The following is a 24,988-nucleotide window of genomic DNA, read 5'->3' as shown; positions in this document are numbered from 1 at the left end:
CCCTTCAGCCAATCAGAATTGAGAAAGCTCCCAGGCCACGGTATAACTATAAAGAAATGCAACGAAACTGCTCTTTCGAGTGAAATCAGAGAACGTTGAGAAACGAGAACCAGTAGAGCCACTTAAACATTTAGCTAGATTTTCTTTATTTATAAATATTAATCCAGGTGGACGACCATGGCCTCGGGAGGGGAGTAAGTAGAAATATGCTTCAACGTTATTTAAAATGCGTTTTACTGAACAAATGGCCATCTGTAAATGCCCTTTACATGGCTAACGTCAGCTTAGGGTAGCCTACGTTAGTTTATTAAAGTTAGCTCGACGGCTAATACATTATCGAGTTTGCTAGCAAGCGAGCTAATGAGGTCAGTTACCTCAGCCTCCGCACTTTTGTGTATTACTTAAAAAGCCTAACATTGCCGATCCATTGACCGCTAGTGTCACGGCGAATTGTTGTCAGATGTTAAATTGTGTTGTCATCCAGCACAGTGGTCGTTGGTTAGCTATCTAGCTAGCTGCGTGAGGGGCAGCGGCTTGACAAAGCGCAATCATCGCTGCCATGCTAGCATGCTAACGTTAGCTTAGCAGCAAGATCAAGGCCAAAACCATCCACCATCATACCGGCACAGTCCAAGTTGGCCTATCTGGTTATTAGCCTGTCTTTCAACTTCGCGTCAAAGCAGAAAAAGAACGTATTTGTAATTAACAGGCTAATGCTATAGACTTAGTTGATTAGCCGACGTTAAAACGAAAGGTAGTCTAGCTAGCTGGCAGGTAACGATAGCTAGATGGCAAGCTGTCAAAGCCACTGAACACTGGCAGTGCACCAACCTAGCACGCTAGCTAGCTAGCTAGTGTATTCATTCTAGCTGATAAACAATTATAAAGGCTCTGTTTCGCCATTAGCAAAACAGTCGTGAGATAACATTGAGCGTCTTCAAGTGATTAATAGTAACAGTTAGGTTGGTCACTGTTTTAAGTTATGGTAGATTTGTAATATTTCTCACGGGAAACCTAACAAAGTTTTTTCTAATCCTTTTGCTGTGTCATCTGGGCTTGCTCGCTCGCCATTCAGTTAACGTTAGCTAGCTAAAAGGCTAGCATTAGCCTGCTAACAACACATGAAAGAGAAACTACAAAACCAAATTCCAAGTTCGTAGAGTTTTCTAGAAACGATGGGCTGTTTCAACTTTAGTGGTTAATTTGTCCAGTCAAAATATTAAATATTTTGAATTTACGCACGAATGTGCGCATTATTCATAAGTTACCTAACGTTAGGTTATTGTAATTAGCTGTAATTGGGTAACCTAAACGACCTGTTTGCACGGTTTTCTGTTAAACAACATACTACATAACGTTACTATATGTAGATGAAACATGACCTGTACGTTTTAGATGAAAACGATTCCTGTCAGACCTGCAATTTGTTTCATTTGTGTTTTTTCATAGATCCAAAAATGATGATCTATCCACTGCAATTCTGAAACAGAAGAACAGGCCTAACAGACTGATTGTTGATGAATCCATCAATGAAGATAATAGCGTGGTCTCCCTCTCTCAGGTACACATTCAGAAGTTTTCATGCACTTCCTAAAATCCATAAATTCAAAGTTGTCTACCATGGTAATGGGAATTATGTGGATATTTTTCATTTTGATTTGTGTGAAGCTGATATTATGTAGATCCATATAATAGTTGTCTGACTTTTTTTATTTTTTTAAATTTAAGACCAAGATGGATGAGCTGCAGCTCTTCCGTGGAGACACAGTGCTGATGAAAGGAAAGAAGAGGAGGGAGACTGTGTGCATTGTGCTCTCTGATGACACCTGCTCTGATGAGAAGGTCCGCATGAACAGGGTTGTCCGCAACAACCTGAGGGTCCGACTGGGGGACGTCATCAGGTAAGGAAGAGCGCACATTACTGTAACTTATGCTCACAGCTTTTTAATTAGACAAAAGGTATTAAGTGTAATCTTTCCCTTCAGCATTCAGCCATGCCCTGATGTGAAGTATGGAAAGAGGATCCATGTTCTCCCAATAGATGACACAGTAGAAGGAATTACTGGAAACCTGTTTGAGGTCTACCTGAAGCCATACTTTCTTGAGGCTTACAGGCCAATCCGCAAAGGTGAGTACCAACCTTCAAGTGGCATGAAAAAGATTTCACATTGACTGGCTGATTTAGTTAGGGCAGTGAAACTAATATTGTGTTCCTTCTTACCTTGTGAAGGTGATATTTTCCTGGTCAGGGGAGGCATGCGTGCTGTGGAGTTCAAGGTGGTGGAGACCGATCCCTCTCCCTACTGCATCGTCGCTCCTGATACGGTCATCCACTGTGAGGGAGAGCCCATCAGGAGAGAGGTGGGTAGCACACATGCACACTGTGGATGGGTTGACACTTCTCAAAAGATCACATTGAAACTTGAGTTTGAACATATGCTCTGTTTGTGTGCGTGTATAGGATGAGGAGGAGTCCCTGAATGAGGTCGGCTATGATGACATAGGAGGAGTGAGGAAGCAGCTAGCTCAGATCAAAGAGATGGTGGAGCTGCCTCTCAGACACCCTGCACTGTTCAAGGCCATTGGAGTCAAGGTAAGGCACCTTTTAATCTGCACTGGGGAATTGACAAACATGTCTGTGTGACCTTCATCGTGGAATTTAATTAATTTTTCTTACAAATGCTTTTTTATTTGCTGGTAAGACCAGTGCAGCGTTGAACTTATCAGTGCTGATTTAAAAATACATGTGAAAATGAGTTGTTTTAAACTCTTTCCCTCTCCATAGCCCCCACGTGGAATCCTGCTGTATGGACCCCCTGGAACAGGAAAGACCTTGATTGCCAGAGCCGTGGCCAATGAAACTGGAGCCTTCTTCTTCCTTATCAACGGTGTGAACAACTGCAAATTTAGCTTTGTCCCAGACACCTCATTACCTTGTCGCTGGGCTTTTTGGCTTGGTTAGAAATTTAAAATAAAATTGGCTTGGTTAATAAAAAGATAATCTGAATCTCTTGAATCAACAGCCTCTTGGATATACTGGCCAGCAGGAAAAAAATCAGATTTGTATATGTTCTACCACTATATTTGTTGAGGTTGATCTGAAACAGTTATGCATGATAATAAAATTCAAGAGAAGACGTCTTAACATCAGGTAGCCACAGGGTGTCATCTCCCTAAAGCAGAGTTGGAAGGTTGCCTTATTTCCTTGGTCTTGGTCCTCATTTCTCATCCACCTGTATTTTTGCAATGTTACTATTCACCAGCTAGTGCCTTCACTCAGAATCCCCTCAGAATGGCTGGGTTTGGTAATAGTAGGCTTTCGTAACAATATATCTTTGAATTAACATTAACACAACAGGCAGTGATTGATTGGCCTATTAACATGGCTAGAGTTCTGAGTTGCCAGAAAAATTGAAATCTGTATCAATTGCCAAAACTCGGTTTTGCTTTGTACCAGCAGTAATTTCAGTTTTTTGTTTGCTGTTTTTTGTTCACCTTGAGATTCGGGCACAGTATCTGAATGTAGTGTACGGTATTAGGTTGTGTAGGTATCTTACTGAAAACAAAATGTCTCACCCTCTGTTCCAGGCCCTGAGATCATGAGTAAGCTGGCAGGAGAGAGTGAGAGCAACTTGAGAAAGGCCTTTGAGGAAGCAGAGAAGAATGCTCCTGCCATCATCTTCATTGATGAGCTTGATGCTATCGCTCCCAAGAGAGAGAAGGTGAGTAGGGAGGGAGGGGAACTAAATGGGTAGTTGAAGAACAGTACTTTATGCTTTATAGCTTATGCCAGGTCTTTGCAGTCACATTAACTGTGTTGAGGGTTTTTACACAGATCTGGAAAGTCTAGAAATGTGTGGGAAAATGGTTAAGAAATTTCCAGAAATTGTACAAAATGTGTGGTCTTCATGTGGTTGTAGATCCCCTGTCTTTTCACATGTTGTAATTGTGAGCAGCAATCCTTCATCTACACTGGTAAAATGTAGCTGATAGGGGCAGGGTGATATGACTGTAAGCATACATTATGTATGCTTGAATGAATGTTGAAATGTGAACTGTACAGTAACTCTGTGTTTGTTTCATGTTTGTCTTTGTAGACTCATGGAGAGGTGGAGAGGCGCATTGTGTCTCAGCTCCTGACTCTCATGGATGGCCTGAAACAGAGAGCTCATGTCATCGTCATGGCTGCCACCAACAGACCCAACAGCATTGACCCAGCTCTGAGGAGATTTGGTAAATTATTGGTTATTTAACCATTTGTTCAGATACTACAGTGATAGAGAAGTGTAGTAGATTCCAATGCACATTTTTGCATCAGTATTTGTGGCTAACATTACTGCTGTACAGATCAGGCTCAACATGTTCCACCAGAGATGCACTGATAATGTGAACACAAAATGAGTCACAATGATCACTCATAGTTATATGCATTTACATTGGACCATTGAAGAAAAGAAGGAGACTTTTTTTTTTTTAATCCAGTGGTTTCAAACTCTGGGTGGATCTAGGAAGGCTATGATGTCGTGAAATGGCCTTCAAATGTATCCCTTTTCCACAATTGCTTGGAGCCAAATTTGAGGGGTTCTCTCCATGGAAAGGTATCTCACACACCACCCAAGAAGATACTTCTCACCAGATATATGGATGGAGATGGATGATGAACATTTCTCTCCAGTTATTTACATTAGTATCTCATTCATATTGTTTTTCACTGGGGACACTACAGTAGAGGCAGTTTGTCCCTGTTGGTTGTGCTCTTGGACTGTCTAGAGGCCAGATGTCCCTGGCCAGTCTGGTATTTATGTGCCCTTATTATTGCGGGGCAGTGGGCATTTTTGGTGTATTAATCATCTGATGTAGATTATTCTGTGTTTGTAAGTGTTCTTTGACTATATTCTGTTTCAGTGGCTCTAACAAACATATTTGATTTTATTTCCCAGGGCGTTTTGATAGGGAAGTGGACATTGGCATTCCCGACGCCACTGGCAGATTGGAGATACTCCAGATTCACACCAAGAACATGAAGCTGGCTGACGATGTTGACCTGGAACAGGTTTGTACATGCAGTTCCCCTGTTTCTTCAATCCGATGACGCCTCAGAACACATGGATTTAAGACAAGATGAACTGTATTGATCCCTGAAGGGAAGCAGGGTAATGCTGTTATTGCAAGTAACCGTGTTGAAACATATTTTGGGGACATCTGAGCGATTTCCACTAAGGCTAAACAGGAAATGGCTATAATTGTGTATCACAAATTTTGTTTGCACTATTAATCATAGAATCTGACAATATGTAATCATTTAACTTCATTTAGAATGGCCTCTATACTATCAAATCAAGCGCTCCATTTACGTTCCTCCACAGCACTCAGAATGAGCACTGTGATCAATCTCAGCCATTGAGTGCACAGCATACAGCGTATTTATTTCAATTTGCAAGTTTATTCTTCTCAATTTACATCTGCCGTTCCACATGACTCAAGCATGCACAGGTTGAGAAGCAGTTGAGCTACACCCATAGCTGCATAAACAAATACACAGCTACATAAACAAATTCACAATGTGTAAAACGAAAATATAAAGCAGCGTTTGTACATGGTGTTTATGTATGTTATATTTAACATGGAGTTGCAGCATTACAGTAGCAGTGTTCATGGTTATAGTTAATGAAGATGTTTTGCATAGGAACTGTTTTGCATAGGAACTTGTCTGAAGTAGTACTAAGTCTTACAATATGTGTGTATCTAGGTGGCCAATGAGACCCATGGGCACGTGGGTGCCGATCTGGCTGCTCTGTGCTCTGAGGCCGCCCTGCAGGCCATCAGAAAGAAGATGGACCTGATCGACCTTGAGGATGAGACCATTGATGCTGAAGTCATGAACTCCCTGGCTGTCACCATGGATGACTTCAAGGTGAGAACAGCAATACAGTCTTTGTTGTAGGATGAATGTAATTCCTAGCTGTATTCAGTTATTTGACATGGCCTGTAATGGCCCGTTGAGCTCTCCCTAACACACTCAACCTTGTGCTCCAGTGGGCCCTGAGCCAGAGCAACCCATCAGCGCTGAGGGAGACTGTGGTTGAGGTTCCCAACATCACCTGGGAGGACATTGGAGGTCTGGATGATGTCAAGAGGGAGCTGCAGGAGTTGGTGCAGGTAGGAACCTCCTTACAGAAGGGAGATCAGCTGTAACTGAAACTGGTATAACACACTCTGTAAGTAGAATGTTGTTCTTGTTCTTCTCTGTGTTCATTTGTTTTTCCCCCCTCCTTAAATTCAGTATCCAGTGGAGCACCCAGACAAGTTCCTGAAGTTCGGCATGACCCCATCCAAGGGTGTGCTGTTCTATGGTCCCCCTGGTTGTGGTAAGACCCTGCTGGCCAAGGCCATCGCCAACGAGTGCCAGGCCAATTTCATCTCCATCAAAGGACCCGAGCTGCTCACCATGTGGTTCGGAGAGTCTGAGGCCAATGTCAGAGAGATCTTTGACAAGGTGAGAATGTTGACAAGTGCTGCTGTAGCAACCTTATCACAGAACTTTACATGGGCATAGTCGTGAATATATTGTGGATGTTACATTTAATACTGTCATATAGAACAACCAAATGCTGTTCATGCACTTAAATGTTCTCAACTAGTTTCACACTACAGAATACATTCCAACATCCTGTTTTGTACAACCGTTTTGTTTGTCCATGTTGTGTATCCAGGCTCGTCAGGCAGCCCCATGCGTCCTCTTCTTTGATGAGCTGGATTCCATAGCCAAGGCCCGTGGCGGCAACGTGGGAGACGGCGGTGGAGCAGCCGACCGTGTCATCAACCAAATCCTGACCGAGATGGACGGAATGTCCAGCAAGAAGAACGTCTTCATCATCGGAGCCACAAACAGACCAGACATCATCGACCCTGCCATCCTGAGACCCGGCCGCCTGGACCAGCTCATCTACATCCCCCTGCCCGACGAGAAGAGCAGGATCAACATCCTCAAGGCCAACCTCCGCAAGAGCCCAATCAGCAAGGTGACAATGCTGCTACACATGGCTGCACCAGCAGACATGGCACACCCACAGCCTGTGTACAGTTACCTCCAGTAGGACGGGGTATCTGCTGGCCCTTTCAGAAGTCTTTAAAAAAAATGTCTAATTTTAAAGCCTTAAAGTATTAACTTGTCTTGAATACAATTAGAAGTCTGATTTTTTTTAATTATATTTTTTTCTCCCACCATGGAATGACGGGTTTCGTTGCGCTACATGTCTAGTCTTAAATAATAGTGTAATGCAAAACATGTTTTCTTATAATGCCCATTTATAGTTTCAGGACTGAATTTAGCTTTCTGAAACCGGCAGATGGTCTGTAGGAGCATAAATTGAAAGTCAAATTCACCACCAAGCTGTAACATTTTGAGGTCATATCTTGGCTGACATGTTTCTCAACTTAAACTGTCTTACACTTTTTTTTTCTTTTTTTTTTTTTTTTTAAATAGGATGTGGACTTGGACTTCCTGGCTAAGATGACCAACGGCTTCTCTGGAGCCGATCTCACAGAGATCTGCCAGCGGGCGTGTAAGCTGGCCATCAGAGAGAGCATCGAGAATGAGATCCGCAGAGAGAGGGAGAGGCAGACCAACCCATCAGCTATGGTCAGTGCTTGATCACTCATCTCCCTGTTCCTGTCTTCTTCACCTTTTTCTCATCTGCCCATAGCCTGCTGCTCTGATGCTTCTGACACTTGGATATTTCTACCCTTTTTCTTCTTCTCAGGAGGTGGAGGAGGACGACCCTGTGCCTGAGATCAGGAAGGACCACTTTGAAGAGGCCATGCGATTTGCTCGTCGCTCCGTCAGCGACAACGACATCCGCAAATATGAGATGTTTGCCCAGACACTGCAGCAGAGCCGTGGTTTCGGCTGCTTCAGGTACATTTTCCCCATTGTTGCTGTTGGCATGAATACTGGCATTATTGCATTGTGTGTTGCAGCTTAAGAACGGATAATTGAGTCCCTTTGTCTTTTTCTCCTGTCAGGTTTCCCTCCAGTGCTACAGGGGGCAGCGGTCCAAGCCAAGGCACAGGGGGAACTGGCAGTGGCCCAGTTTTCAACGAAGACAACGACGATGACCTTTATGGATAAACGTACACTGCCCCACAGTGGTCAGTACTGGGATCACACCTGTACAAATTCTCACCAGATTCCACATTTTTAGGACTTTGTGCTTCTTTCATGTGTTCCTTTTTTGTATGATTTCCCTCGGGTGGAGAAAGCATGTAGCCGCTTGGTTTGCTCTGGCTTAGATGTGGGTGGGGGCAATGGGATGTTGGAAATGGAAGGTGATTGGTTGATGCAGACAGGGAGGGTGTTGAGTGGCCTCATTCTCAGTATATCACAACCAACATGAATGGCTTTAGTGATGGGATTCTATACTAGACTATAAGAAAGAAAGGAAAAAAAAAAAACATATTGCTAATGACTTCCTCTTTTTTTTAAATAAACAGTAGCATATAATGTATTACAAGTTTGTCAAGGTTATGTTGTTGAAAATAAAATCTCACGAAATGGAAATGTTATTGGTGTCCGTTTGAATTTATTTATTGACACAGTAGATACATTAATCATTACATTTCTCTGATCATAACCAAAGATGTTATGTTGTCCATAGCAGAGATGCTGTTCTGTTACTGACCACTTAGTGTCACTCAATGGCAGTGGAAGAAAGGGCAGAAGGGAAAGGCAGAAAGGGAAGAAGAAAGTTTTTTATATTTTTATTTTTTTTGCCATACTCACTACAACTCCAGTATAGGATATTGAAGTGACAGGAAAACATTGCATTGGAGTGTCAAAGTCTTTAATTGTATTTTTTGACAAATCTAGCAACTACTAGTGAATACTAATACACTTGATGTAACTAATTACACATCTCAATTAAAACAGTTCATCCCAACGAGAAACAAGAAAATGGTAATGGACATTTTGATCACATTTGAACTTAGTTTAAAATTTGGTTTCTTCAGTGTGCTTGAAAATCATCTTCAAAAACGGAAATATTGCTGCCTTATTCCAGTGTGTTCACTGGTCTGAATCAGTAAGGATCAAGGAAGGGGAAGTGAGGATGTTCTGCATCTCTCCAGACTCTCTTGCCATCCCTCTGTGAAGAAACAGACACAACCATAGTTGCCGAGTTCTGCTGAGACTATGGAAATATCTGAGGGGTCGTGCACCCAGCTTAAAGAAATGTAAGTCAGGACTTTTTACCCATGATACTTAAGAAGACTATCCAAGAGAGAGCATCACTCCACTCTGCATCAAAGATTCATGGGAATCAGAAACAGCTACATGCCTTCCCTAGAGTCTACCGCAGTCAGTGTTTTTCAGGACAGTAGATTTAGGTTAGGCAATCCGCACTGAGTGCTCTGTCCCGGGTAAGGAGTCCTTTTTAAATCTCGTGCGGTGTCATGAGTGCAGCAGTGACTCACCTCGACTGCAGGGACAATGAAGCGCTCGTTGCAGTTGATGCATTCAATCTGCTTCATGTCATCTTCTGACAGGGAAAAGTCAAACACCTGCAGGTTCTGCTGGATCCTGGAGGGTGTTACACTTTTAGGGATGCACACCACCCCCCTCTGAACATGCCACCTGTGGATGGCACACACCACAGGGTCACGCTCTTGAATACATTACATGTGATGGTAATCTTATGTCACAGCAGAATTCAGGAAATGACTACAGGTTTTGGTTCTGATTATGAATCCATCACTCATTTGACCGATGTTTGACTCCGTATGTACAGTATGCCTAAGCTTAGGGGTTACATTAGGTTAGATTTGGGGGTTCAGGATGTATCCAGAGCCGTCTTACCTGAGTATGACCTGGGCAGGTGTCTTCTGGTATCTCTGGGCAATAGCTGCCAGTCGGGGGTCGTCCAGCAGACACGGTTCATCAGGAGAAGCCCAGGGTCTGTCTCCGCTGCCCAGAGGACTGTAGGCTGTCACACACACTCCCACTGACCTGAGACAGAGGCACACGCGCTGCTACACTCACTGACACACAGTGAAAATGCTGTTTGGCTGTACTAACCAGGGTTGGGGTCAGTTCATGAATTAACTCATAACTCAATTTGATTTGTTTAACTGTCTTTTATTTGATTCATAATGTTTGATTTATAATGTTTAGCAAGTCAAGAGAACCTCTTTTAGAAGTGGAATGTCATGGAATTTCCTTTCATTCCAATTCAATTCCAATTCTGTTTCCTTAGAGCTGGGTGACATTCCAATTCCAATTCCAGCTCCAAGAATTGAATTGGAATTTACCATGTATTCTCAATTCAATTCATGAATGGCCCCAACCCTGGTACTATCATCACAGAAAAAGGAAGAGTATGTTGGCAGTATGTTATGAGTTGATTATACCGGCATTATACTGACCGACAGTGAGACAGCAGATCTGCCTGTGACAAATACGGATGGCACTCCACCTATAGACACACATACAGTTTCACAGTCTAAGAGACTGACGATTACTCATTCACTACTGACATGACAAAACTTTCAGTCACATACACTCTTCCTAATCCGTACCTGGTTCACCACAGGTTTGTGTCTGGCCATGCTGATGACGTCATCAGTCTGTCTGGCATTGAAGTTGGACAGTCCTATGGCCTTGACCAGACCTTTGTCCACTAGGCTCTCCATGGTGACCCAAGTGTCTCGGTAGTGCGTGTCAGAGTAACACACGCTTCCATCCTCCCGTCGAGGCATCAGCTCTTTCCCCCGCCTAAAACAGCCACACACACACAGAGCCAGCTCTGGGTAATGTGACAGATGTGATGTACCTACACTGATCCTGGATCATACACTGAAAGCCAGGCTGAGAGAGAAGGTGACAAAAAGGAGTGAGTGTGTGTGATGCTGCTCACTGGAATGCCATGGGCCAGTGCATGAGGTAGAGGTCCAGGTAGGAGAGGCCCAGCTGGGTCAGACTGGTCCTGCAAGCTTCTTCCACATCTTCTGGCTCATGCTTGGTGTTCCACAGCTTGGACGTCACAAACACCTCCTCGCGACGCAGAGCCTGGAGGGGACGAGGATGGGCAAACAAACCACTTACCGTTAAATACAGGGAAATGTTTCACCTGATGGGTAAGGTGGCTTCCAGTACAGCCTTGAATGTGAGGCAGACAGCGTCCCAGCTGTATGATGAAAAGGTTTCCTACCTTGCCTGGGCCCACCCTGAGAGCCAGAGCCTCTCCTACTTCCTGTTCGTTGCTATAAGCAGCAGCACAGTCAATGTGTCTGTAGCCACAGTCTAAAGCTGCCAGCACCGCCTGCTTCACCTGAACACACATAGACACAGACAGTCAACTCACTTTCTTTCAGCATTATGGTTTCCAGAAAAATGCTTGGTAAAAGTAAGTTTTGTGCTATGCCACAAAGCCTTAGAATAAATAATACGGATGGGACGATATGCTTATCTCACAATACGATTTGATACACCCCATGGGGTTCACGATTCAATACGACCACGATACGATGTAATAAATAAAAGTTCAGTGACAACAAAGTCTGTGAGACTGTGCAGAATTCTGTCTGAGCCATGTCTTTTGAGCAATGGCATCGGCTTGCTAGAATGTAAACAACAATCTAAAAATGTCATTACAAAGTGCAAATATAATTTGGATGGAGAGCTGGTGAAATTGTGATGGTCAAGCCGTCTCATTTGCTATTACTACAGCAGAATAAAATGTAGCTAATTTCATGATTATTTTTTCTGCCCCAAGATTCATATTGTCACTTTTTTGTATTGCAATATATTGAATTTTGATATATTGTCCCATCCCTAGTAAATAATATTATCTTAATCAGTAAAGCTTGGGTAAGTGTTAAGGCAAAATATTTATATTTGAACCTGTCCAGGAGCACTCTTCCATGTGCCGAGTCCAACCACGGGCATCCTCTGCCCTGATGAGAGAGTGACGAACGAACTCATGTTGCAGCACGGAGCACCTGGCAGAGGAGAGAGTCACACATGCACTCCTGCTGACTGAGAGTATAAGGTGTTCACATGCTGTATACACTCAGTCTTCCTATGTAACTGGACCCAGTGGCAGGCCAGTCACCATGACTAAGTCCTAATGCTGTGTTACTGATTATCACTCACATCTGAATTCATTAACTTCTGGACTCCAGCAGGGATCTTGTGTGTGTGTGTGTGTGTGTGTGTGTGTGTGTGTGTGTGTGTGTGTGAAGATATATTTATCAGCAAATCCATCATAAAAACGACACAACAAACAACTGCAAGGCCTACAAGACAACAAAAAAAAGGCATCAGTGACCTGCCTTTTTTTTTTGTAATTTGCCTTTGTGCTTCACTGGAAATACACACTGTCTGTGAACCCAGCCTTACAACCGTAAATAGCTGATGCAGCTATATGGCATTAGTCACAGCATGGTGCTATTGGAGCACATCTCCGAGACCCATCACAGGCTTCACTAATTGTCTGCTATATCCTCACCATGTGATACACACGCTGGGCTTTATAATGTCCAGTGACTGCTGCAGTCGTTTCAGTTCACATGATCAGACTCTCTCAACACAGATCACCTGTCCTGACTGCCTCCTGCACCAAGTGCAGAACTGACAGTCTGTAAATAACTAATGCAAATACTACTGAAATTAAAGAGAATGTGAGTGAAAGTATAAGACTTGATAATATGTTCTTTTATTCAGTCAAGATTTAAGGTGTAAAGGTCAGGATGTGTAGTGTGGTGCAGTGAGGAGCAGGGTGCAAATTCCTACCTGGCACGGCTGTGGCAGACGGAGCAGTGAAGGGCTTGAGGGAGGCTGTCCCTCTGGTTTTAAGCAGGCTGAGGTCAAAGTCTGCCCTCACTTGTTTATCTGTAACTCAAATTGATGGAACACATCCAAACTCCACTGTACTTAAAGAGGTCCAGAGCATTACTACACCTGAATGACAGACACGGTCAGACATGAACAAAACATACAAGACCAACTTCTGATCACACTCTTATGAATCTCACAACTTATTTCTTCCTTTAGCTACCTGTGTTTGCATCTAGTGACTGAGAGCAGATGAAGGACATATGATGTTATACATATCAATAAGGAGACACAGAGACCAAAAGGAAACTCAGTGTGTGTTTGAACTCAATGTGAATAACAGTCAGGCTAGCTGATAATACTTGAAGAGAAACTCAAATGACAAACAGCAAGTTCACACATTTGGTTTATTTGTTGCCATTTCGAAACGACCATAAATGTTGTCAGATGCATAAAAGCAGTGACGGTGAGTCTTTCAGCAGCAGTACACGTGCATCCTGGTCTTGGCCACAGTCCAGTGTCCCTGCAGGCTCTGAGAAGCAGGACTCTCACATACTCTAGTCAGAACTTCAAAAATGATTCATTTAATAATCAGAGCCAACTCAAGTCTCTCTGATAATAATCTCACGATCTCTGTCAATATCTCTTATGACATAAAAGTGCATCTATCAACATGTTGCATTCAAACAGTTTCCCATACACATGATAAATATGATCCATTAGGGTTGTGTGTATAAACCATACTCATACATACATCTTATCATTGGTGTAAACTACAGTAGGAAGAGCTGAAGAGAGCTTTCAGAGCCCCCTGCAGCCGAGACAGAGAACAACTGTTGCAGTATTATAAAACCTGTTTCCTAAAGCAGGTTTTTCTATTTCAAAAAAAGATGCACCGTTAAGATGTACATATGTTACAGAAGACAGAAGCTATTATCAAATCACAAACTGAGGACTCCATGAAACCAAAAGTAGACTCCAAGTTGGTCTATTTTTGGCACTGCTCACAGTAGCACCAAGACATGGCCTCGAATGCCACAAGAAAAAGCAGAATATACACAACACAGCTGGGTTTCCCAGAGGAATCTTCTCTTCTCATCTATCTTCAGCTACAGCGAATGCAACAGAGATGAACTTCATGCTAAGATCTTTCTGGGAAATCCAACCTGTACTGTAGGGCACTTTACAGGGCTGCATTGGCAAAATGTATCAGTCTTGTATTAAATCTCTCCCTAAAAAGTGTTTGTTGTCCTTGAATACATACAGTACAATATATGGTGATAGCCTTTACATTGCTTACTCGCCATTATTAACATTACAAGATTACCAGCTCCCAACGGTAACGTGTATTACACAGCATAGGATATTGTCCATTGTGCCCCTTTGACTCTGTGCACCTACGATGGCTGGTTGTATATTACAGTATGGACTGTGTGTGTTCCTGTGTGTGGTTACGTGTGTATGACACTGGGCTAAGGCACTTCAATGCCCCTCAGGTAGAGAGCCAGGCAATTCAATTCAGAGTAGCCACAAAGCTCAGAAGGGAAAGCACCCACATTATGTGTAGATTGTATTTGCCAAGCTTACACTGCTGTCATGTGATTGTCATTCCCAATGCAGCTGAGATACGCTAACATCATTTGAAGTAGTGTGGGACTTTAAGTGCGTTTTGGCATTGTACGCATCAGAATCCAACTGATTTGGAGGGAGACAGATTACACTCGACAGTAAATGGCCCTCAGAGTTCATGCACATTGCTTTATTAGACGTGAAGCATGAGAAAAGCAGGTGGCAGGGTGGGTTAAGGTCAAACTGGGGTATGCACTGAACACACTGAAGCTGCTGAAGGTGCTGGTACACTCAAGGTAAAAATAAATAATCCTATTTGAAACTTCCTTTGGAAAAGAAAATCCTGCAAAATCTTTTTTTACTTTAAAAATACTGTATGCTTCATCCTATCACAAAACGACAAGAACCGGGGAGAGCTGGAAGGCATATAAAACCATCGATAAATCCGTAAAAAAGAGAGTTAAGAAAAGATAAGTTCCGGTAAAAGCCAAAATTGTGCTGAGTCCATCCTCAGCACCGCTCCGCCGCCTGGGTGCTTGTGTGTGCTTGGGCCGAAAGACAAAACAAACACAAACAAACACATCCTGATACCGCAATTCCTCTTGGCACTTCTGTCTCCCCCTAAGAAGTTCCTATAAACAATAGTGTCTGTTTAACACCGTGTGTATTATCACAGGACAAGGGGACTGGAAGGGTGACTAGAAGTAAGGGGGAAAGGTCGAAATCAAAGAAAATGTTGGGTGTTGGGAGAAGAGTGGAGGAAGGAGTATTGTGGGATGGTTTTTCTGTGCTGTGGTGGGCGGATGAGTCCTCCTATGACTGGGGAAGGTGCTGTCTGATAATCTCTCTGGACTGAGGGGGGATCCTGTCGGGGAAACGGACCGAAAACTCCACGATGAGGTCACCGCGTTGTGACGGGCTCTTGGGGAACGGCAGGCCTTCTCCTCTCAGACGCTTCACCGTCCCTGGTCTGATGATCTCATGACAGGGGAGGGAGATGACACGGTTATCCAGCGTGGGAATGCTAACTGTGCAGCCACACAACGCCTGGAGAGGAGAGGAGAGGAGAGGAGAGGAGGAGGAGAGGAGAGGAGGAGAGGAGAGGAGAGGAGAGGAGAGGAGAGGAGAGGAGAAAGGGTTAACATCTCTTTAGTATAAAATGAAATGCCAAAGCCATGAATGTCTAGATGACTTCATGTTTCCATGACCAACCAAAAAATTTTGTTGGTCGTTCTTGTTTATCTTCCCTCACTACGTCATTCTAATAAGTCAAACTGCCAAGTGTTTTCTCTCTGTGTGTGTGTGTGTGTGTGTGTGTGTGTGTGTGTGTGTTAGAGAGACAGAGACAAGAGAGTGAGGTGAGAGAGAGTAGGCCTCAGTGACCAAACATTTTGGTATTGATTACAGCACTGTGGGGTGTAGAGAACATATTTGGAACAGGAACATCAGGAAAACATGACTTGGCAACCGATAGGTTTTCCGGTCTGGTCTTAGACACTCAGTCTGGTGTGTGTGTGTGTGTGTGTGTGTGTGTGTGTGTGTGTGCGTGCGTGCGTGCGTGCGTGCGTGCGTGCGTGCGTGCGTGCGTGCGTGTGTGTGTGTCTGAGTTGAGGGGGTTGCAGATTGCACAGGGGACTAATTTTAGCAGTGGCCTCATAGCTAGAGCTAATGAAGTGAGGCAGGAATCGGCTGAGCTCGTAAATAGTTGGAGGGCTTGTCAGATGGGCTAGGGCAGGAGGAGGAGAGACTACACACACACACACACACACACACACACACACACACACACACACTAAGCCTCACCTCCTTATCACAATGCCTGATGAATCCAGTCAGAGCGTAGAGAGAGAGATAAACTAAAAAAGTGGGGATTGGTGCTTATCAGGACTTCACAGGCTTTCCAGTAAGCATCATTCACTAGATTTACCTTGGATAGAAACAACCGCTTGAATCCACAACTCTGTGAATGAACTTCCTGATGAATAATAATAACAATAAACTTTATTATATAGCGCTTTTCCAAACAACCGATACAATGTGCTTTATACAACAAATAACTAAGATAAATGAATAATAAAGGAGTGGATAAAAAAGGCAACGAAATGAGAATAAAAATGACAAGGAGACTTACAAAATTACACAGAGATAAAACAGGACATAAAAAGAAGATTATAAAAAGTGTGCTTTGAGAAGTGATTTAAAAGATGACTTTTGTCCCCAGCCGAGTCCTTGGAACAACCAGCAGGACCTCAGGCTGGACTCCGGCTCATAAGGGGTTAAAAGGTCCGATATGTAGCTGGGTGCCAGACCCCGCTGTGCCTTAAAAGTTACCAGAAAAATCTTTAATAAATTTTAAAACTAACAGACAGCCAGTGTAAAGCTGCTGGGTTTAAGTGCAGTTTTGTAATTGTTGAGCACAAAGGGATCAAAGTTTGTTTTTTTTCCAGGAGAGATTGGACAATGGCATGTTTAAAGTAAGAGGGGGCCGTACCAGAAGTCAGCGAGCTGTTTATGATAGATAAAATGTCTGTGCCAATGATACCACAGACCTCTTTGAGTAATTTGGTCTGGATAACATCCAAGGAGCAAGATGGGGATTCCATGTGTGAAATGCTGTCTGTTTGGATCTCAAGGGAGATTTGCTCAAAATGGCTAAAAGATAGAAGGCAAACCTGGGGAAGCAGGAGGAGAATCTGGCACCTATTATTCTCCACCTCATCACAGAAATACTCAAAAATATATTCAAGAGTTTGGGGAGAAATTGGGGACCAATTCCAGCCATTTTTATGAATGACAGCTATGCCGTCTCCTCGGCCCGACAGCCTGGGCAGTTGAAGATGGGAATCCTCTAACTGGGGAGGAATGCATGCTGAGAACACGAGCAACATCCTGCTTCAAATTCATAAAGTTATATGCACTCACACCGGGGTGCCTGACCAACATGACCTTTTAGAGGGAAGGGAGAGTGTTAGTTGTTCACCTCTCCCTCTCGGGTTTTCCCACCCAGTGCCACCTCTCACTCCCACTTCTCTAACCTTTAGGCAACTGACCCCCATGATGTAATAGTGATTCAACTGCCTGCCGTCGCACGTGCTTCACCTCTAAGACCCAGCCTGTGTCATTCTGTGGCCTCTGTTGTAGTAAGGCTGCTGGGAGACTCTCCTTGTCTCGTCTGGTGGGTTGTTGTTGACACATGATGGGGATGCGGAGGGTTGGAGCTCAGTCAAGCAGAGCAGCTGCTTCACAGGACAGACAGAGTTTTCCAGCCATGACATCAGCCTCCTCTAGTCACCATATACATTAGGGGGTTATTTAGCCTGTGACTGTGATGGAGACTACTGGCTCATCCTCCTGTTATGAACACGGTTCCATTCACTAACACAAGTCCAGTCCTACACACAGAGACAGGTTGCCATGACGCTCGACACACACTGCCAACTGCTCTGAGGACCCGCTGATTGCATAAGCCTCAGCTCAGACAAGAAAGCTCTCGAACACGACACACACACACACACACACTATATCGGTTGCTGTTGCTGCATTTCATTGAACAGACAGGATTCAGACACAGTAGTCACAGAAAAGTGCACAAGCTGTCCAACTCCCTGTGATATTCTTACACGACTGGGGTAAACACACCGGACATATAGAGTATGTTTGCCATTCTAAATGATATCAGAGGTGGAGTTGTGAAGTGCTGTCCATTTAGCTCTTAGAGCTCAGCAGCTACAGTTAGCACATAACTGTGACGGGACGGGGGCTTTGCTGCTGAGTTGAGTTGTAGTGGAGGCGAGTGCAGCGGTGACAGGAGAAAGCACTGCCAGGGGCTCCGACAGAGCATCACACCGCAGAGGCTGTGTTAATACCATACCATTAAAAGCCAGCCTATAGATCCAGGCACAGATCTATCTCAGAGAAATCAATGTGACAGAGTCGTGCTAAGCTCTCTAGCTGTGACTGACTACTGTCACAGTAAAAGTATGGCAGACTCAGAGCCAGCCTCCAGCAGTGTCTCCCAGGAGTTGACAGCGTGGTCAAATGAGCTGGCCGGCATTAAGCAAAGAGAGCTCCTGCAGAGGGGAAGCTGCTCATTAGTCCATCCCCGGGGCAGAAAACAATACTGAGCAACAAAACAGCACTGGGCAATCATTCAGGAGCGGAAATATGAAGAATAATCATGACTGCTGAATAAAAATAGATAATTATTTTTAGAGACTGCTGGCTATTTCCTCATATTCCCACTATTGATTGAGTCTTAGCACCTCACTCCGTCTATTTTTGTATTTTGAGTTGAGCACCTCCTGCTTGATTGTGCAAAACACCTTCCAGGGACAGGCTGTTATCATGTTATTGGTGCAGTGCGTACCACTGTCTATACCGTATGTGGCAGGCTGTGTTAGTGTGCAGCATATGTAGCCGGTGCTGTGTGTCTTACTGCAGCATTTAGCATTTGGCCACAGCATCTAAGAGGTTCTGGAGGCAGAGCAGAGTAGAGCAGATCAGTGGAATATGAGCTTTTATTTGCTTTGGATACTGAATCATCTGACCCACTTCCCTAATATTCCCCCTGACACCCCCCCCCCCCCCCCCCCCCCCCATCTCCCCTTCCCTCTGCCTTCGTTCCCCCACCATCTCTGTCTTAGCTGCATCAGACTTAAGTCGCTTATCTGGGCACTGTGAGAGCAAAAGACTTAGCTATGGGAATATTCTGCAGTGCAAACTTCATCACTGTGCAGGTTTGATCAAAGACCACCCACTGCTTAATGTGTCTGAACAAAGTCATCCCACTAACTGCTAGGCTGTCTTTATAGTTTGCGCTCTGTGTAGACCCAACGTTCCAATGCATCACGTCTGTGGAGATTCATAGCACTCAACGCACCTTTCAGCTTTTACAGGAAAACTGTTTTGACTTGGCGCGAGGACAAACAACTACTCCGGCATCACCAGCCGTTTGAGAACACCTGCTATTATCTGGACCACATGGAGCGCAGGAAGATGAGTGGCAGCACCATTAGAACCGTAAAAGCTTGTTTAATTCACGTACGGACCAGAGCTGCGCTGCCCTCGTGGGAGCAGCTAATTAAATGTCCTGCCAGTCACAGAAATAACAGCCCAGACTGTTGCCACCTTGACACCACAATCCATCTTTAAGTGAGTGTGCATGTGTGTGTGTGCACAAAGTGCTTGAAGATGCAAGTGTGTATGTGCCTGCATGCACACTTACACTTCTGAGCGCGAGTGTGTGCATTCATGTGTAAGTAGACGTACATATATATATATATATATTTATGCAGCAGAGCAGAGTGAAAGGAGGACGGTGCCTCAGTGCCGGTCACACAAGGACACCACATTCCTGCTCGCTCGCTCACACCGCAGTGAGAGAGAGAAACACTCCTCTGCTCCTCAATGATCCTGCCCTCCAGCGCCACACACACACACACCTCAATATGTTTTACATGGCCACCTACCTACAGATACATAATCCTGCCGTTAAATAACAGTCACACTTGTGCACCAGCACACAGTGTGTGATCCACAGTTTGCCCAAGGTGCAGAGGGACAAAAATAATGCTGAGAAAAAGGAATGAAACAGATTATGCCATTTGGTGGATGCTCATCTAAGGCTTTACAGCTCCATGAGTGCATAAAACTTTTAGCATTGTTTGCCCCAGTGGGAATCAAACCCCTAGACAGATAGATAGACAGATAGATAGATAGACAGATAGATAGATAGATAGATAGATAGATAGATAGATAGATAGATAGACAGCCAGATAGATAGACAGATAGATAGATAGACAGCCAGATAGATAGATAGATAGATAGATAGAGATGGAGGGAGAGAGACCCACCTCTTTCAGACTGATCTTGCAGTTGTGAATGATATTGGAACCGTCTCTCTTGAAGTGGGCGTGTCCTTTGTCTTTGAGCACAAAGGCGATGTCGGCAGGAATGTTCTCGGGGGTCTCGTCCCCCTCCTTCGGGAAGGTGATCTTGGTCCCCTCCTTCCAGCCCTTCTTGATGACGATGTTGAGGATCTTGTCCTCCGTTCTCATGCTCCTCCCGTCCGGGTTGAGCCTGCGGCGGGTGATCTTCATGCGCTTGGTGCAGCCGTGGAAGATCTCTTCCAGCGAGACCTTCAGCTCGTGGACCACCGGAGGGTCCTGGTGCTTCCGCCCGGCCCCCAGGCGCTCCGACTGGACCCCCCTCCTCCTCCGGCCCTCCCCCGGGAAGCCGTTGTTCATCCCTCCGGGGAAGCCGAACTGTCGCCCGAAATGAGCGAAGGGGTCGTCCTCCTCCATGTCCATGTCCTGCTCCGTGTCGTTGCTGTGGTCGTTGTGGAAGGAGAAGCCGTTGGAACGGCTGTGGTTGCGGTTGGAGCCGAAAAACATGTCGAAGGGGTTGGAGCCGCCGAAGAATGAGGCGAAGGTGGCGTGCGGGTCGCCGTGGAAGGTGTAGTGGTACGTTGAGCTGCCCGGAGCACCGGAAGAACTGCTGCCTCCTGTCTTTAAACCTGAGAGAGGGAGAGCAGGATGTGAGACCTCAAAACACACACACACGTACTCCAACACCCACCAGCCCAAACACACATTTATACGTAGTCAAACACCAGACATATAGGAGCCTGTTTTGAAAAGACAAAGTGTGGGTTACAGCAGGGAGAACAGTGAAGCCCATGTGGGCGGGAAAAATCCCACAGCATCACTGGTCTTTCAATAGCACTGGCGGTGGAGAAACTGATAAGATAGTAAACCACTCTGTCCAACACACACACACACACACACACACACACACACACACACACACCTATGCTGACAGACACACGCACAAAAACACCCACAAACTACGCCAGTCGCAGCTATTCATATAACCACCAGGCACGATTTTAGGCCATCTGTCTGTCAACACACACACACATACGCGCACACACACACACACACACACACACACACACACACACACACACACACACACACTTACTACCGGGATGAAGAACTAGAGGGTGAGATATACTGACTATATAAGGAGTTAGGTCTGGGAAGTGTTATTGACACGAAAGATCTTAATACACTCAGAACAACGCACAATCACACACACACATACATGCACGCACATAAACACACACACACACACACACACACACACACACATAAACACACGGAAATGAAGAGACACAGCATTATTACTTTAGCATTCACCCTCTCAGAGGAGCGAAGGCTCACCAATGCTCGTCTTTCATTGCTATATTAGATGCTGAGTCAGTTACTGAGCTATTTCTATAACTACTTAATCCATCATAACGCCTATTTAACAAGGCTTCACTGAGACAGTGCTGAAGCCTGCCCAGCCTATCGTCTCTGACGGGTTTTACACAGTGATCCTACTCATTACACAGATACACAGACAGACCAATCAACAGACAGGCAGGCAGACAGGGTCGGGCCAGGCACATAAACCCGCTCACCTTCCTCTCCCAGCTGGTCGTAGATGACCCTCTTTTTGGGGTCGCTGAGCACCTCGTAGGCCTCGGCGATCTCCTTGAACTTCTCCTCTGCGTTGGCATCCTTGTTCTTGTCAGGGTGGAACCTGAGCGCCATGCGGCGGTACGCCTTCTTGATCTCCTCCTCGTTGGAGCCCTTGGGGATGCCCAGGGTCTTGTAGTAGTCTTTCCCCATAGCTACACACACACACACACACAAGCACACACACTCTCTCACGGGACTGGGACCCCTCTTCGACTCGGGCCACGTTCACTGGAGGGAGACATGCTACTGTTAGGGCTTTAATATTGCTGGTAGGCAGATGCTTAACAGTGCAACAGACTATATATATGACTTGGCAGGGCGGCTGGAGTCGGGCAGCATGCATATGCCAGCAAAACACTCAGAAGGGCTTTACTGTGAGGTCTATTTGGTGGAACAGGAGCGTTCAAGTTGGAGCCACCTAATGGAAATGCAGAGTGCCGGTTTTACTAACTGTTGCTATGGGGATGTGGTTGCCGTGCTGGTGGAGTAATGTAGAGTAATGAGGAGTGGAGTAGTGCAGTGGAATCCCCTTCATCTGCTTTATCACAGGGCTTCTCCTTCTCTGCTCTGCCTGCCTGAGACACCTCACAGGTTCAACACAATCCCCAGGAATGAGCAGCCCCATTTTATTCTAAATGCACTGAGCTTAACAATGATCTGGCCCAACCACTGCTGTGTGAACCAACTGGGCATGTGTGGTGGAGAGAGGCACGAGCTGCCAGAAAGCAGAAGCCCCCTCAGTAAGACCCTACAGCTGAATAGGACACCGTGAAGCGTCTATTATTCGAGAGAGCGCACAAAAGGCGACTACAATGAATTGGTGAATGTTAAATTAGGTTAGTCGGATTCATAACAGTATAATATGCAGCCTATACGCTGTCCGGACCGCTGCTTTAGACAAAGAGATACCCGTGCGCTATTATACAGCCCGGTACCGGCTGGAAAATACTGAAGCCCGACACTTAGGTTAACTGGATAAACGATAAAGAAGCTACACACCAACCACAAGATTTAAATACCGACGATGGGAAACCTTAGATATTTTCATATTACGGCTGCTGAAATGCAGGTTAAACAGCCTTATAGTCAGTCCAATGACAAGACAGCCGATGCAAATGAAAGAGAAGAGGAAAACATAAAATAAACAAAATCCTACCAGAATTTTCGGCAATATGAGGAATATCAGATCAACATGGTCCAGTTTCTCTTTCTTCCCTTCTTTTTTCTTTCTTTTTTTCTTTTCTATCTTTCTTTCTTTCTTTCAGACCGTCTAGTAGCCCCTTATCTGTCTGCCGCCCCGGCACTGGGTCCTTATAAATTGACGTCAGGAAGCCGGGAGGATCACAGGCTCTGAAATAGCTGGTGACCAAAACGTTGTGGGGCAACTGACGTTTCACTGGAAAACCTCTAACGACTAAAACCGAGACAGCCGTACACCAATAGACATCGACTAGGCTATATCATTACTACAATTAAGTGATTTATGAAAGGCGAAATGCCGAAAACTAGAAATGAATTTTGAATTTTGACGCTTCAGCAACAAAGCTGAAAAAGTTGACCATCTCCAGTGATGTAGCCTAGTGATAAAATAAAAAGCCAAATATGACCTTCAGTCAGCGATAATCAAAACATCCATAATCAGTTATATTTTCAAAAAAGCATGAATGCATGTTTTCTTTTTAAAAACTCTCCTCATGTAACTTGCATCATTTTGATACAACATACTAGAATGTACTATAGAATAGCCTACATTTGTATCAGAAAGATTCATGTCAGCTACTATGAAAAAAGTAAATGAGTTCAGGTGGGTTTACATCCTCCTTCACATCCCTGATCATCTTGCTCGCTCTGATAATTCGCCAGCAAACGTCTGAAAAGTACAATGTTTGCCAAAGCCAGCTCAGTTCAGATCTGCACAGGAGTTTGTTTCCTTACCGAGCTGCTGCCTTGTCTCTGATCCTGGTCCTGCCGGTGTCTGACTATCCGTTTGCTGTGTGAACCACGAGACCCACCCACCAGCCGGCAGGGCTCAGGGTTTTTTGCTCAAGGTTTGGTCACACACACTCTCTCTCTCTCACACACACACACACACACACACACACACACACACACATAGGCTATCATAAATGACATGTAGAATGAAGTTTGACTGATGGATCTGAATTAAACAGTTCATTCAATTTAAGATTTAACAGTTGAATAGTGTCATTGGTTCTCTGCTCCTGGAAGACAAGGTTGATCTTCCAGTAGCCCAAACAGACATGGCAACGGTGTGAGGCTTTGGTCCACTGTGCAGAAAACAGAAAACAAAGACTTATTTGGAGAGAGAGAGAGAGAGCGAGACAGTGAGTGTGTTCTGGGTCTGAGTTTTGATAGTTGACAGATATAAGGCTGTGTGTGTGTGTGTGTGTGTGTGTGTGTGCCTGTGCCTGTGCCTGTGCCTGTGCGCGTGCGTGCGTGTGCTTGTATGGTCGTGCCGCTGGAACGGTGATCCATGCTGGGTTGTGCTGGTATAAACATTGCTGAGTCATGTGATGACTCGCCTTCCAAAACCCACTCCACACACACACACACACACGCACGCACAGACACACACACACACACACAAAGTGTGCGTGAAGGTCAGCCATCCATCCCTACATCAGTTTTTGCCACTGCAGGTTTCTTCTGTCTCCCCAGTGTCCACCCAGCCTTCTAAAAATCACATAGATATTACGCCACCAGTGAAAGGTCTGAGTCATTACTGATGACTGTTTTACTGATAAGTGCACGGGAAGGTACACTCAGCGGGGGGAACTGTTTCATTTCACCTCTCAGTCAGAAGGAGAGAGAGAGGGAGAGAGAGAGAAAGAAAGAAAGACTCATTTAAGCTTGAGTCATTCCTCCCTCCTGAATTGGTGAGGAGGTGCGATAAAAGTGGGTGTTTCAATGGAGGAGTCTGTCTGACACACACATACACACACACACACACACACATACACAGTCATGTACTTTCTCTCACACAAACATGCATGTACTCACATACAGTCACTTGCATCTACTCACACTAACATAGATAGAGGCA

General features: G+C 44.8%; 3 protein-coding genes across 4 annotated transcripts; 1 reads left to right on the top strand and 2 right to left on the bottom strand.

The window, feature by feature from the left end:
* Positions 1 to 39: 39 nt before the first annotated feature.
* vcp (valosin containing protein) lies at positions 40 to 8,565 on the top strand. Its single transcript, XM_071899690.2, has 17 exons — positions 40 to 194; positions 1,450 to 1,561; positions 1,729 to 1,901; positions 1,986 to 2,128; positions 2,231 to 2,361; positions 2,462 to 2,593; positions 2,786 to 2,888; positions 3,589 to 3,722; positions 4,098 to 4,233; positions 4,941 to 5,053; positions 5,750 to 5,914; positions 6,037 to 6,159; positions 6,284 to 6,496; positions 6,714 to 7,022; positions 7,487 to 7,642; positions 7,764 to 7,918; positions 8,026 to 8,565. Exons 1-17 carry the CDS (start codon positions 178 to 180, stop codon positions 8,129 to 8,131), a joined length of 2,421 nt encoding a protein of 806 aa, XP_071755791.1. The 5' UTR covers positions 40 to 177; the 3' UTR covers positions 8,132 to 8,565.
* A 512-nt stretch (positions 8,566 to 9,077) lies between these two features.
* Positions 9,078 to 11,977, bottom strand: akr1a1a (aldo-keto reductase family 1, member A1a (aldehyde reductase)). Its single transcript, XM_071899663.2, has 8 exons — positions 11,897 to 11,977; positions 11,205 to 11,324; positions 10,911 to 11,062; positions 10,573 to 10,768; positions 10,420 to 10,469; positions 9,854 to 10,003; positions 9,472 to 9,631; positions 9,078 to 9,143 (listed from the first exon to the last, which is right to left on the bottom strand). Exons 1-8 carry the CDS (start codon positions 11,975 to 11,977, stop codon positions 9,078 to 9,080), a joined length of 975 nt encoding a protein of 324 aa, XP_071755764.1.
* Positions 11,978 to 14,778: 2,801 nt separating this feature from the next.
* Positions 14,779 to 22,128, bottom strand: dnajb5 (DnaJ heat shock protein family (Hsp40) member B5). 2 transcript variants are annotated; one of them, XM_078285186.1, is made up of 3 exons: positions 21,850 to 22,128; positions 20,251 to 20,904; positions 14,779 to 15,445 (listed from the first exon to the last, which is right to left on the bottom strand). In XM_078285186.1, exons 1-3 carry the CDS (start codon positions 22,072 to 22,074, stop codon positions 15,212 to 15,214), a joined length of 1,113 nt encoding a protein of 370 aa, XP_078141312.1. In that variant the 5' UTR covers positions 22,075 to 22,128; the 3' UTR covers positions 14,779 to 15,211. The 2 variants fall into 2 exon arrangements, with proteins under 2 accessions (XP_078141312.1, XP_071755834.1); XM_071899733.2 differs by having other exon boundaries at positions 20,251 to 20,912; positions 21,864 to 22,128.
* Between the last annotated feature and the right edge of the window lie 2,860 nt (positions 22,129 to 24,988).

The sequence above is a fragment of the Centroberyx gerrardi genome, chromosome 8 (assembly GCF_048128805.1).
Source record: "Centroberyx gerrardi isolate f3 chromosome 8, fCenGer3.hap1.cur.20231027, whole genome shotgun sequence".
Lineage (NCBI taxonomy): Eukaryota > Metazoa > Chordata > Actinopteri > Beryciformes > Berycidae > Centroberyx > Centroberyx gerrardi.
The sequence above is the reverse complement of the archived record's forward strand: the minus strand, read 5'-3'. Positions and strand labels throughout refer to the sequence as shown.